Source organism: Epinephelus fuscoguttatus, linkage group LG1 (genome assembly GCF_011397635.1).
Source record: "Epinephelus fuscoguttatus linkage group LG1, E.fuscoguttatus.final_Chr_v1".
Classification (NCBI taxonomy): Eukaryota; Metazoa; Chordata; class Actinopteri; order Perciformes; family Serranidae; genus Epinephelus; species Epinephelus fuscoguttatus.
Window position 1 is genome coordinate 10,936,901 of NC_064752.1, and position 13,398 is coordinate 10,950,298.

Below are 13,398 nucleotides of genomic sequence, written 5' to 3' on the forward strand. Positions count from 1 at the left end.
CATCTGTCTTAACCCCCTAATTTCATATAAAGAGCTCAGCTTTTGATCCACCAAGCAAAATTGTATTATGACTTGATATTTATATTGTCTACAGTTATAAGTTAAAAGTGACAATTCAGCACGATTGCTGATATTATATGTATTTTATTCAATGTATTTTCAGTTTGTATGAAACCTTGGAGGCAGCCAAGAGTGTTCTTTCCCTCCAGATGGTCGGTGACGTCAGGCTCTGTATCCTTTACACACGACCAGCAGCCGTCACAAAAGCTTCTTGAAAGGTCCTTTTGTTGTGCGCCGACCACACCATGCAAAGAGTGTGGGAAACTGAGACTAGCCTTCTACTCACACAGGCTACCAGCCACAAGACAGAGGACACACCTGCTACATCTGGACACCAGCACAACTTTGTCCCGGTTCAGATAAATATGATACTACCATCTAATGTTGGTTGCAGGTGTCTTGCAGCACTACAAGTCTGTTCTAAGGAGGAAATTCAATGACATGCAGAGTACAACCCTGTATACAGAAGACTGCTTATTATATAGCAGTTGAGTGTGTAAACTTGCACTCATAAAGGTAAGTCAAAGGGTGAATATCATGAGCGTGTGCTCAGTCAAAGTCATTGATCCCAGCATCAGGCAGCAGATCTGCTCTCTCTACAGGGTCAACACTTTCTCAGATTCACACAGAGCTCTGTGAGTTTCTCTCCATCACCCCCCCAGTCCTCCACCTGTTCCCCTGAGATCTAACCATTGCCCTCAGAGCAATAAAGCCATTCAGAGTGTGGCATCCCTTACTGTCAGACAAAGCTCTCTGATTGGCTGAGAGTGTGAGAAACTCCAGCTAGACCCAGACCCACACATTGATATGGAGATGTGGGACTATAAATAGGAGGGATGAAGCCAGCACAGATCAGATTCTCTCTACAGAGACCTCTACAGCACACAGATCCAGACATGGCACCTACAATCACTGCAGCAATGACCAATTCTCAGGAGCATCTCACTCTGACCCACAAGGTAAACTCAACATCCAACAACATTTAAATATTGTTATTGAAAGCTTGTCTTTGTTCATGCAAACATTTACTCCAGAATAAGTTTATTAATGACTTTGTTCTTCTTCCTGCAGCTCAGAAAGCCTCTGGTGGAGAAGTTAGAGAGCGAATCAACAGCAGCATTGAGCAGCTCAAGTCTCTCCTGGGTCCAGAGTTCCTCAAACAGCAGCCAGACTCCAAGCTGGAGAAAGCAGACATCCTGGAGATGACAGTTTGTGTCCTGACACAGCTGCAGCAGCAGCATCAACAGCAGAGAAGACTGCTGAACCACTTCAACAAGCTGCAGTCTTCCTCTGATAACAACCTGACAGAGGCTGACTTCTCTCCTCTGAGCTCCACAGTCCAGACCAGCATCACCAAAGAACAGAGTCCAGTCAACAGCGCCCTCTGGAGGCCGTGGTAGACACCTACAGACTGGAGCTACTACCAGACAAACTCAGATGACCATATTGGTCAAAGATTACTGGAAATGAATTCTTCTGAATTCTGACATTTGATGAACTTGTTCTTCTGTTTTACAGAAGGTTTTATTTTGTGTGTTTTCCTGAGGAAATGACAACAACAATATCTTTCAAGTTAAGAAAGAGAACTTCTTATCATGCATGTTGCATGAACCAAATCTGATTGCATCAGCAATTATTATTATTATATCTCACTGTACTTCATGTATTGGTAGCATATATTACTATGGTAACATTTGTTATCTTTTGATTGTTACTGATCATTGTTAAAAGAATTGAAACGTCTGGTTTTATAGACATATTGTCATAATGGACTTTAATCTCTTTGATTACTCAAAACTGATCTGTTGTTAGATCCAAATGTTTATACTTTTTTCCTAAAAGTTTTGATTGATTTCACAATTTTTCTGTGATACTTTTATGTCTCACTGCACATCATGTGTTGAGAGATTGATATTACCTCTTGATAGGTATTGATGATTTTGAATTCATCAAAAATCTTACCTGTCCTTTTGTGGACGTTTTGTCATGGTGAACTTTCTGTCACTTTATGTGATAATTGAAAAATGATCTGTTGTAAGATCAGCATGTTTATCCTTTGACTGTAAAATGCTTGTTTAATGTCACACTGTCACAGTTTTACAGTGACAATGTAATTTTTACATTCTGAGAATCAAATTAATTTAGTGATGATGAACAATGTGACCTGTTGTTAGGTCGGTTTTTACTATTTTTTTCTGATGTTCAGGAAATACAAATGTTTAAATCCATTTGGAAAAACAATTTTTTAAAATACAGTGAGTACCGTGTCCTCAAATACTGTATAGCATTTGTCTTTTATAAAGACAGTTGTTCCTTTACTCTCTCTGAGTACAGTGTGTCTTGTAGAAGTCTACAGGTTGTTGTTGTGATGCATCATCACCTCTAGTTGGAGCGTTGTTGCTCATTGTGCCTTGTTGAATAAACAAACACTGTCAGCTGAAAATGTTGTGTCCTCGTATCACTGTGTATCATGGTTACGTACATTTATATTTTATTTCAACTTATTTCTTACCATCATCGTTTCAACCTTTGGTTGGTAAATCAAGATAAAATGATGACACACAGTAATTGTTTATCCATAACAGTTTAGTGTTAAACTAAGCATTGGAATGTGGTTCAAGATTTTTGATGAGGCGGGATAATCAGTGTTACATCACTCTTTTTACATGGAGTAAGTCAAGTCATCAAACTAAATGAAAAAAGGTCAATTTCAAAGACACTTTTGCAACATCAATATCTTGGTAACTGTCAAGTTTAGGTGCTTTTTTTAATGTTTAGAGTAAAGCATTACACTCTTTAAAGAGGTCAGACTTAGTATCTAATGTGATGCATAATGAGGCACACTTCTATTGTTCCTCCAGTGAAAGCAGTGAAAGGACAGAGTGTGGGAAACCAGAGGAAACTCACTCACAGAACCCTGAGGGACAATAGATAAAGACCTTTGCCCTGAGGAGACAGAGTTTAAAGTCACCATGGCTCCTAAAACTGGAGCTGGTTTGAAATAACGCCTGTGGTTGTAACTGTTCTTCTGATATGAATCAGCATCAACACCTTTTTTCAGAATATTGACAAGTCATCTTGTGAAGAGACACTTTTAGCATGGCGTTTGAAAAGTTTCTGTCAGTAACTCTAAAAATTGTTCTAATAATTTAGTGAATTGGTTTGGATGTTGGAAGTGTTCACAGCCTATGTTCTTCTCACTCTTTATTATTCTCCCGCCACTTTTGTTGCAACATAACTAGTTCCACACTTTTCAATGTAGAAATTTCATGTGTGCTACTGTACTTCTCTATTCAAACTGTAAACCCGTTAAGACATGTGAGACTTTCTCACAATAATTCAACTGTCTGATATCTTTCATACATTTTAGGTAAAATTATGTTTATGTTTTTCAACATTAAACATTCACATCATAATTTTCTAAAAAACTGGATTGTCTAGTTTCACTTAGTGTTGTGTACCAACTATTTATTTTGATGGGTTATTATTTTTAGAGGAGGTCCCAAACTTTACCCTTGGTGGCACACACTGCTTTAGCACAGGACCCTCAAAGGTCCATTTCTAGAGCCACTTGACTGTTTTCTGCTAATGGACGGAGTGTGGGAAAGTTCTGGAGGGAAGACTTCAGTGTGAATGACATCCATCCCACCAGCAGCCAAGTCATTGCCCAAAGGGATTTGGCACACTTCAGGAAACAGCTGCCCCCCAGGAAACCTCCCACCCTCATGTGTAGAGCTGAAACTTTGATCCAGTTGATGGTCAGTTATGAAGCGTGATTATGATTTGAGGTTTACATTGTATGAATATGAGGTGATCATGCTAATACTTTTGGTGATTCTTTATGATAGATTTTTCCACCAAATTTTAAATTTTTTACACAGAGTCTGAGCCAGCCAATGGTATCTTTTCCCTCCAGATGGCTGATGATGTCAGACTGTGTTTCTATAACAACACACAGCCAGCATCTGTCACTGAAGTCCCTTTGTGGTTCACTGACCACACCATACAGGGAGTCAGTGTGGGAAACTGAGCTCAGCTTATTCCTCACACCGACTACAAGGCACGTGTCAAAAGACTTGACTACATCTGGACAGCTGTATGAATATTGTGCTAGTGAGTTTAATTCAAGTACCATGCAATGGGCATCACACTGTTTTCTAACATCCTGAATATTATTTTCTAAAATGGTGCAATTTTGATTGAATGCATTTCAGAAAATCATGTCATATCAATTTAAATTTTTAATTAAAAACAGAGAGATGTCACCTGCTACATGTTGTGTACATGTAATTCAAACACTGCACCATAAATGTTACTCCCTCACGTGTCTGACGGGATGATGAGCGTGTGCTCAGTCAAAGTCATTGATCCCAGCATCAGGCAGCAGATCTGCTCTCTCTACAGGGTCAACACTTTCCCAGATTCACACAGAGCTCTGTGAGTCTCTCTCCATCACCCCCCCCAGTCCTCCACCTGTTCCCCTGAGATCTAACCATTGTCACCCGGGGTGATAACAGCGTTAAGTGTGCTGCACCCCTTATTGTCTCATCAAGCTCTCTGATTGGTTGAGACTGTGAGAAAGTCCAGTGAAACCAGGACCCACACATTGATATGGAGATGTGGGACTATAAATAGGAGGGATGAAGCCAGCACAGATCAGATTCTCTCTACAGAGACCTCTACAGCACACAGATCCAGACATGGCACCTACAATCACTGCAGCAATGACCAATTCTCAGGAGCATCTCACTCTGACCCACAAGGTAAACTCAACATCCAACAACATTTAAATATTGTTATTGAAAGCTTGTCTTTGTTCATGTTAACATTTACTCCAGAATAAGTTTATTAATGACTTTGTTCTTCTTCCTGCAGCTCAGAAAGCCTCTGGTGGAGAAGTTACGCAGAGAGCGAATCAACAGCAGCATTGAGCAGCTCAAGTCTCTCCTGGGTCCAGAGTTCCTCAAACAGCAGCCAGACTCCAAGCTGGAGAAAGCAGACATCCTGGAGATGACAGTTTGTGTCCTGACACAGCTGCAGCAGCAGCATCAACAGCAGAGAAGACTGCTGAACCACTTCAACAAGCTGCAGTCTTCCTCTGATAACAACCTGACAGAGGCTGACTTCTCTCCTCTGAGCTCCACAGTCCAGACCAGCATCACCAAAGAGCAGAGTCCAGTCAACAGCGCCCTCTGGAGGCCGTGTTAGACACCTACAGACTGGAGCTACTACCAGACAAACTCAGATGACCATATTGGTCAAAGATTACTGGAAATGAATTCTTCTGAATTCTGACATTTGATGAACTTGTTCTTCTGTTTTACAGAAGGTTTTATTTTGTGTGTTTTCCTGAGGAAATGACAACAACAATATCAAGTTAAGAAAGAGAACTTCTTATCATGCATGTTGCATGAACCAAATCTGATTGCATCAGCAATTATTATTATTATATCTCACTGTACTTCATGTATTGGTAGCATATATTGCTATGGTAACATTTGTTATATTTGGATTGTTACTGACCATTGTTAAAAGAATTGAAACGTCTGGTTTTATAGACATATTGTCATAATGGAGTTTAATCTCTTTGATTACTCAAAACTGATCTGTTGTTAGATCCAAATGTTTATACTTTTTTTTCTAAAAGTTTGATTACTGTCACAATTTTCCTGTGATACCTTTATGTCTCACTGCACATTATGTGTTGGTTCAATACTGTGCATGGAGAGATTTATTACCTCTTGATAGGTATTTACAATTTTGAATTTATCAAAAATCTTACCTGTCCTTTTGTGGACGTTTTGTCATGGTGAACTTTCCATCACTTTATGTGATAATTGAAAAATGATCTGTTTTAAGATCAGCATGTTTATCCTTTGACAGTAAAATGCTTGTTTAATGTCACACTGTCACAGTTTTAAGTGACAATGTAATTTTTACATTCTGAGAATCAAACTAATTTAGTGATGATGAACAATGTGACCTGTTGTTAGGTCGGTTTTTACTACTTTTTTTTCCGTTGTTCAGGAAATACAAATGTTTAAATCCATTTGGAAAAATATTTTTAAAATACAGTGAGTACCGTGTCCTCAAATACTGTATAGCGTTTGTCTTTTATAAAGACAGTTGTTCCTTTACTCTCTCTGAGTACAGTGTGTCTTGTAGAAGTCTACAGGTTGTTGTTGTGATGCATCATCACCTCTAGTTGGAGCGTTGTTGCACATTGTGCCTTGTTGAATAAACAAACACTGTCAGCTGAAAATGTTGTGTCCTTGTATCATCGTGTATCATGGTTAGTTACATTTATATTTCATATTAACCTAATCAATAGAGGTCTCCATCATCGTTTCAACCGTTGATTTATAAACAAACCATCAAACCAGCACACACAGTAATTGTTTATCCATAACAGTTTAGTGTTAAACTAAGCATTGGAATGTGGTTCAAGATTTTTGATGAGGAGGGATAATCAGTGTTACATCACTCTTTTTACATGGAGTAAGTCAAGTCATCAAACTAAATGAAAAAAGGTCCATTTCAAAGACACTTTTGCAACATCAATATCTTGGTAATTGTCAAGTTTAGGTGCTTTTTTTAATGTTTAGAGTAAAGCATTACACTCTTTAAAGAGGTCAGACTTAGTATCTAATGTGATGCATAATGAGGCACACTTCTATTGTTCCTCCAGTGAAAGCAGTGAAAGGACAGAGTGTGGGAAACCAGAGGAAACTCACTCACAGAGCCCTGAGGGACAATAGATAAAGACCTTTGCCCTGAGGAGACAGAGTTTAAAGTCACCATGGCTCCTAAAACTGGAGCTGGTTTGAAATAACGCCTGTGGTTGTAACTCTTCTTCTGATATGAATCAGCATCAACACCTTTTTTCAGAATATTGACAAGTCATCTTGTGAAGAGACACTTTTAGCATGGTGTTTGAAAAGTTTCTGTCAGTAACTCTATAAATTGTTCTAATAATTTAGTGAATTGGTTTGGATGTTGGAAGTGTTCACAGCCTATGTTCTTCTCACTCTTTATTATTCTCCCGCCACTTTTGTTGCAACATAACTAGTTCCACACTTTTCAATGTAGAAATTTCATGTGTGCTACTGTACTTCTCTATTCAAACTGTAAACCCGTTAAGACATGTGAGACTTTCTCACAATAATTCAACTGTCTGATATCTTTCATACATTTTAGGTAAAATTATGTTTATGTTTTTCAACATTAAACATTCACATCATAATTTTCTAAAAAATTGGATTGTCTAGTTTCACTTAGTGTTGTGTACCAACTATTTATTTTGATGGGTTATTATTTTTAGAGGAGGTCCCAAACTTTACCCTTGGTGGCACACACTGCTTTAGCACAGGACCCTCAAAAGGTCCATTTCTAGAGCGGCACTTGACTGTTTTCTGCTAATGGACGGAGTGTGGGAAAGTTCTGGAGGGAAGACTTCAGTGTGAATGACATTCATCCCACCAGCAGCCAAGTCATTGCCCAAAGGGATTTGGCACACTTCAGGAAACAGCTGCCCCCCAGGAAACCTCCCACCCTCATGTGTAGAGCTGAAACTTTGATCCAGTTGATGGTCAGTTATGAGGCAGTGATTATGATACTGAGGTTTACATTGTATGAATATTGGAAACAGTGAAAACATGCTAATGACATTTTGGTCATTCTTTATGATATATTTTACCACCAAATTTAATATTTTTTACACAGAGTCTGAGCCAGCCAATGGTATCTTTTCCCTCCAGATGGCTGATGATGTCAGACTGTGTTTCTATAACAACACACAGCCAGCATCTGTCACTGAAGTCCCTTTGTGGTTCACTGACCACACCATACAGGGAGTCAGTGTGGGAAACTGAGCTCAGCTTGTTCCTCACACCGACTACAAGGCACGTGTCAAAAGACTCGACTACATCTGGACAGCTGTATGAATATTGTGCTGAGTTTAATTCAAGTACCATGCAATGGGCATCACACTGTTTTCTAACATCCTGAATATTATTTTCTAAAATGGTGCAATTTTGATTGAATGCATTTCAGAAAATCATGTCATATCAATTTAAATTTCTTAGTTTTAAATCTATCCTACATGTTATTCATATGTTAAACACTGCACCATAAATTGTTCTTTCCTCACGTGTCTGAGGGATGATGAGCGTGTGCTCAGTCAAAATCATTGATCCCAGCATCAGGCAGCAAATCTGCTCTCTCTACAGGGTCAACACTTTCCCAGATTCACACAGAGCTCTGTGAGTCTCTCTCCATCACCCCCCCAGTCCTCCACCTGTTCCCCTGAGATCTAACCATTGTCACCTGGGGTGATAACAGCGTTAAGTGTGCTGCACCCCTTATTGTCTCATCAAGCTCTCTGATTGGTTGAGACTGTGAGAAAGTCCAGTGAAACCAGGACCCACACATTGATATGGAGATGTGGGACTATAAATAGGAGGGATGAAGCCAGCACAGATCAGATTCTCTCTACAGAGACCTCTACAGCACACAGATCCAGACATGGCACCTACAATCACTGCAGCAATGACCAATTCTCAGGAGCATCTCACTCTGACCCACAAGGTAAACTCAACATCCAACAACATTTAAATATTGTTATTGAAAGCTTCTCTTTGTTCATGCTAACATTTTACTCCAGAATAAGTTTATTAATGACTTTGTTCTTCTTCCTGCAGCTCAGAAAGCCTCTGGTGGAGAAGTTACAGAGAGCGAATCAACAGCAGCATTGAGCAGCTCAAGTCTCTCCTGGGTCCAGAGTTCCTCAAACAGCAGCCAGACTCCAAGCTGGAGAAAGCAGACATCCTGGAGATGACAGTTTGTGTCCTGACACAGCTGCAGCAGCAGCATCAACAGCAGAGAAGACTGCTGAACCACTTCAACAAGCTGCAGTCTTCCTCTGATAACAACCTGACAGAGGCTGACTTCTCTCCTCTGAGCTCCACAGTCCAGACCAGCATCACCAAAGAACAGAGTCCAGTCAACAGCGCCCTCTGGAGGCCGTGGTAGACACCTACAGACTGGAGCTACTACCAGACAAACTCAGATGACCATATTGGTCAAAGATTACTGGAAATGAATTCTTCTGAATTCTGACATTTGATGAACTTGTTCTTCTGTTTTACAGAAGGTTTTATTTTGTGTGTTTTCCTGAGGAAATGACAACAACAATATCTTTCAAATTAAGAAAGAGAACTTCTTATCATGCATGTTGCATGAACCAAATCTGATTGCATCTGCAATCATTATATCTACTTCATGTATTGGTAGCATATATTGCTATGGTAACATTTGTTATATTGTTATTATTATGTTCATGCACTTTATGTTAAAGAATTAAACGTCTGGTTTTATCGACATATTGTCATAATGGAGTTTAATCTCTTTGATTACTCAAAACTGATCTGTTGTTAGATCCAAATGTTTATACTTTTTTTTCTAAAAGTTTGATTACTGTCACAATTTTCCTGTGATACACTGCACGCTCATGTGTTGGTACAATACTGTGCATGGGATGACCTCTTGAAAGGTATTGAATTTGAGCTGATCCAAAAAAATTAACTGTCCTTTTTATAGGACATTTTTGTCATAATAGACTTTCCTCATTTTATGTGATAATTGAAAAATGATCTGTTTTAAGATCAACATGTTTAATCTTTGACTGTAAAAGGTTTGTTTAATGTCACACTGTCACAGTTTTCCAGTGACAATGTATTTTACATTCTGAGAATCAAACCAATTTAGTGGTTTTTAAGAACAATGTGACCTGTTATGAGGTCAGTTTTTTACTTTTTCTTTGGTTTGTAAATGCAAATATTCAAATCCTGTTTGGAAAATTTTCTAAAGTACATGAGTACTGTGTCCTCAAATACTGTAAACTGTTTGTCTTTTACAAAGACAGTTGTTCCTTTACTCTCTCTGAGTACAGTGTGTCTTGTAGAAATCTACAAGTTGTTGTTGTGATGCATCATCACCTCTAGTTGGAGCGTTGTTGCATAATTTATGTACCATTGTTGAATAAACAAACACTGTCAGCTGAAAATACTTCCAGTTATTTTATTCCTTTACATGTCCTGTTATGATGATGAAAAAAAGTCATTTCTTTCCTTATATAACTAATTAAGAGTTCTCTTCTACAGCCATCCCACCTTTGTATGATTAATATCTGTCTACCTTTTTAAAATATCATCCATCTCTCCATCCCTCTACAGCTATAAACTCTTGGGTTGAAGTGTCCTGAGAGCAGTTTCAGCTGACATTACGCCAGGCATGTGCACCATCCATAGGTCACCTATCAATCAACAAGACAGATAGAGACAGACGAACAATTAGCTTTATCACATGCTTACAATTAACTTTACAGGTTTAAATTCAGACCTCTCCTCTGTGAGGCTACAGTTGTAACCCATGCACCACTGTGACATTCCCAGTTTGGCAGTAAACCCACCAGGGTAGTACATCTTTTACATGGTTTCATTCTGATTAGTATCTTCACCAGGCCTGAGCCTTTTTATGGGCACGTGCAATGTGTGTGTGTGTGCATGTGGTTGTGTGTGTGTGTGTGTTTCTGTCTGTCCACAGTTAATCTTGGAAACTACTGGCCCAATCAGCCTAATATTTTAGTGCATATCTATAACTGTATGCTCATGATTTCTTTGTTGTGTGTTTATTCATAGTTGTTGAAAAACCTGTTTTACTGGCTGTTTTAGATTTCATCACTAACTGCTGACTCTCATAGTCCTTTCAACAGCTGGTAGGGGCTGCAAGTTTTCTGGATTTTAGCTTCCAAGTTAAAACAATAAGCCTTTATAGTCTGCTGTACTGTGCCATGGCTTCTGGCTGTGGCTCAAAACTGACATCCTTTCTAAAAGTCTAGGTATTCTGAACCACAACTCTGTCCTCTATTCTGCAATCGTACTTTTCTACAGAACAGCAAGGTGGTATGATGATGCTGACATTCCTATTACTCAAACAGTCAGTATGAAAGGGACTATAGACCAGTTATCTTTATTAGTTTGAAATGTGTTGCATATATATCGTGGAATTACAAAATTGTCCTTAGTGTGGCCATGATCAGTTCAAGCAGCTGCCTGGCAGAGATCTGTAACTCTAGTTCATGAATTAAGTCACTTATTTGCATTAAAGGGCCATTGTGTAAAATGGGTTGAAAATGGATTGAAAACCAGTATGAATTATATAGACAATAGATAAAGACCTTTGCCCTGAGGAGACAGAGATTAAAGACACTCTGGCTCCTAAAACTGGAGCTGGTTTGAAGTAGCATGTTTGCTTGTAATGGTCCCTCTGTTATAAATCAAGATTACTACTTTTCATAATATGGTCATTTCATCTTCTGGGAGGCAGACAGTGTTTTAGCATGGTGTTTGAAGCGTGTCTGTCAGTTACTCTGTCACAGTTAAACTAAGAAGTTGGTTAGTTCTTTGAATGCTGGAAGTGTTCACAACCTACATTCATCTTGATCTTTATTAATATTCTCAAACTGTTATTTTTGCAACTTAATCATTTCCACATTTTTCAACACAGAAACGTCATGTGTGCCACTACTTCTAACAATGGTAACTTAAATACTATAAAAAATATTCTGTGTTACCTGGGATTTTGTTCCTGTTCAAATGTATGAATGGAAGTTCCAGAAATGACTTATGATGTATTTTAAAACTCTGTGTACTCATTCATACGTTCGGCTTGAAACTTCATTCAAACTTTAAAATGTTTCACATCTTTCATACATTCTGGGTATTATTCAACTTTCAAATCCTGGTAATTCTTTAAAAAAAAAAAATCAACTTTGTTTGAAGGTTAGTAATATTGAAAACAAATGAGAAAAACAAACCCACTCATCTTCAACTTCCTCCAACTCATTCATACATTCGCATAGAAACTTTTTTTACACTGAAACTGTTCACAACAAGTGGGGCTTTTTCTCGTCATATCTTTCACACATTTCAGGCCAGTCACTAGTTATCAACATCCAGCATTCACACTGCAATTTGGTCAGAAACTGCCTTGTAAAGTTTCACTTATGTTGTGTACAAACTATTTAACTTAATGGTAAATTATCTTGTGAGGGGGTCTCACACTTTACGCTTGGTGGCGCACACTGCTTCTGTACAGAATCATCAAAAGGTCCATTTGTAGTGGGGCACATGCCTTCTGCTAATGGACAGAGTGTGGGAAAGCTCTGGAGGGAAGACTTCAGTGTGAATGACATCCATCCCACCAGCAGCCAAGTCATTGCCCAAAGGGATTTGGCACACTTCAGGAAACAGCTGCCCCCCAGGAAACCTCCCACCCTCATGTGTAGAGCTGAAACTTTGATCCAGTTGATGGTCAGTTATGAGGCAGGATTATTACTGGAGGTTCAAATATGTATTGCAATGATTGGAAACAGAAAACATGTGATAATGAGTCATTTTGGTGATACTTAATAAAAGATTTCCCACCAAAATTTAAAATATTACAAACTGTCAGAGCCAGCCAATGATATCCTTTCCCTCCAGATGGCTGATGATGTCAGACTGTGTTTCTATAACAACACACAGCCAGCATCTGTCACTGAAGTCCCTTTGTGGTTCATTGACCACACCATACAGGGAGTCAGTGTGGGAAACTGAGCTCAGCTTGTTCCTCACACCGACTACAAGGCACGTGTCAAAAGACTCGACTACATCTGGACAGCTGCATGAATATTGTGCTACTGAGTTTATTTCAAGTACCATGAAGAGGCAGCAAACTGTTTTCGAACATATTGTACAGTTTGCAAAATGGTAGATTTTTTATGAAGCAATTTGAATTTTTTTTTTTATCAAATTTGAAAATTCCAAAAGTAATCAGCAGTTCAAAACAGAGGGATTGCACCTGCCACATGTAAGGTTTAACTCAATGAACCATCAGCAGCAGAAAAATAAAATGTTCACTTAGTTTTTAAATCTATCCTACATGTTATTCATATGTTATACTATAAATTGTTCTTTCCTCACGTGTGTGAGGGGATGATGAGCGTGTGCTCAGTCAAAGTCATTGATCCCAGCATCAGGCAGCAGATCTGCTCTCTCTACAGGGTCAACACTTTCCCAGATTCACACAGAGCTCTGTGAGTCTCTCTCCATCACCCCCCCCAGTCCTCCACCTGTTCCCCTGAGATCTAACCATTATGCCCCGGGGCAATAAAACCATTCAGTGAGTTGCATCCCTTATTGTGTTAGCGAGCTCTCTGATTGGCTGAGACTGTGAGAAAGTCCAGTGAAACCAGGACTCACACATTGATATGGAGATGTGGGACTATAAATAGGAGGG

General features: G+C 39.0%; 1 protein-coding gene and 2 pseudogenes across 1 annotated transcript; all 3 read left to right on the plus strand.

Annotated features, from left to right (window-relative positions):
* The first annotated feature begins 896 nt into the window (after positions 1-896).
* LOC125889466 (transcription factor HES-2-like) lies at positions 897-1,605 on the plus strand (annotated as a pseudogene).
* Positions 1,606-4,700: 3,095 nt separating this feature from the next.
* On the plus strand, positions 4,701-5,290 carry LOC125889438 (transcription factor HES-2-like). Its single transcript, XM_049577464.1, has 2 exons — positions 4,701-4,823; positions 4,936-5,290. The coding sequence occupies exons 1-2, from the start codon at positions 4,701-4,703 to the stop codon at positions 5,266-5,268; spliced, it is 456 nt and encodes a 151-aa protein (XP_049433421.1). The 3' UTR covers positions 5,269-5,290.
* A 3,233-nt stretch (positions 5,291-8,523) lies between these two features.
* On the plus strand, positions 8,524-9,227 carry LOC125889429 (transcription factor HES-2-like; annotated as a pseudogene).
* Positions 9,228-13,398: the final 4,171 nt, after the last annotated feature.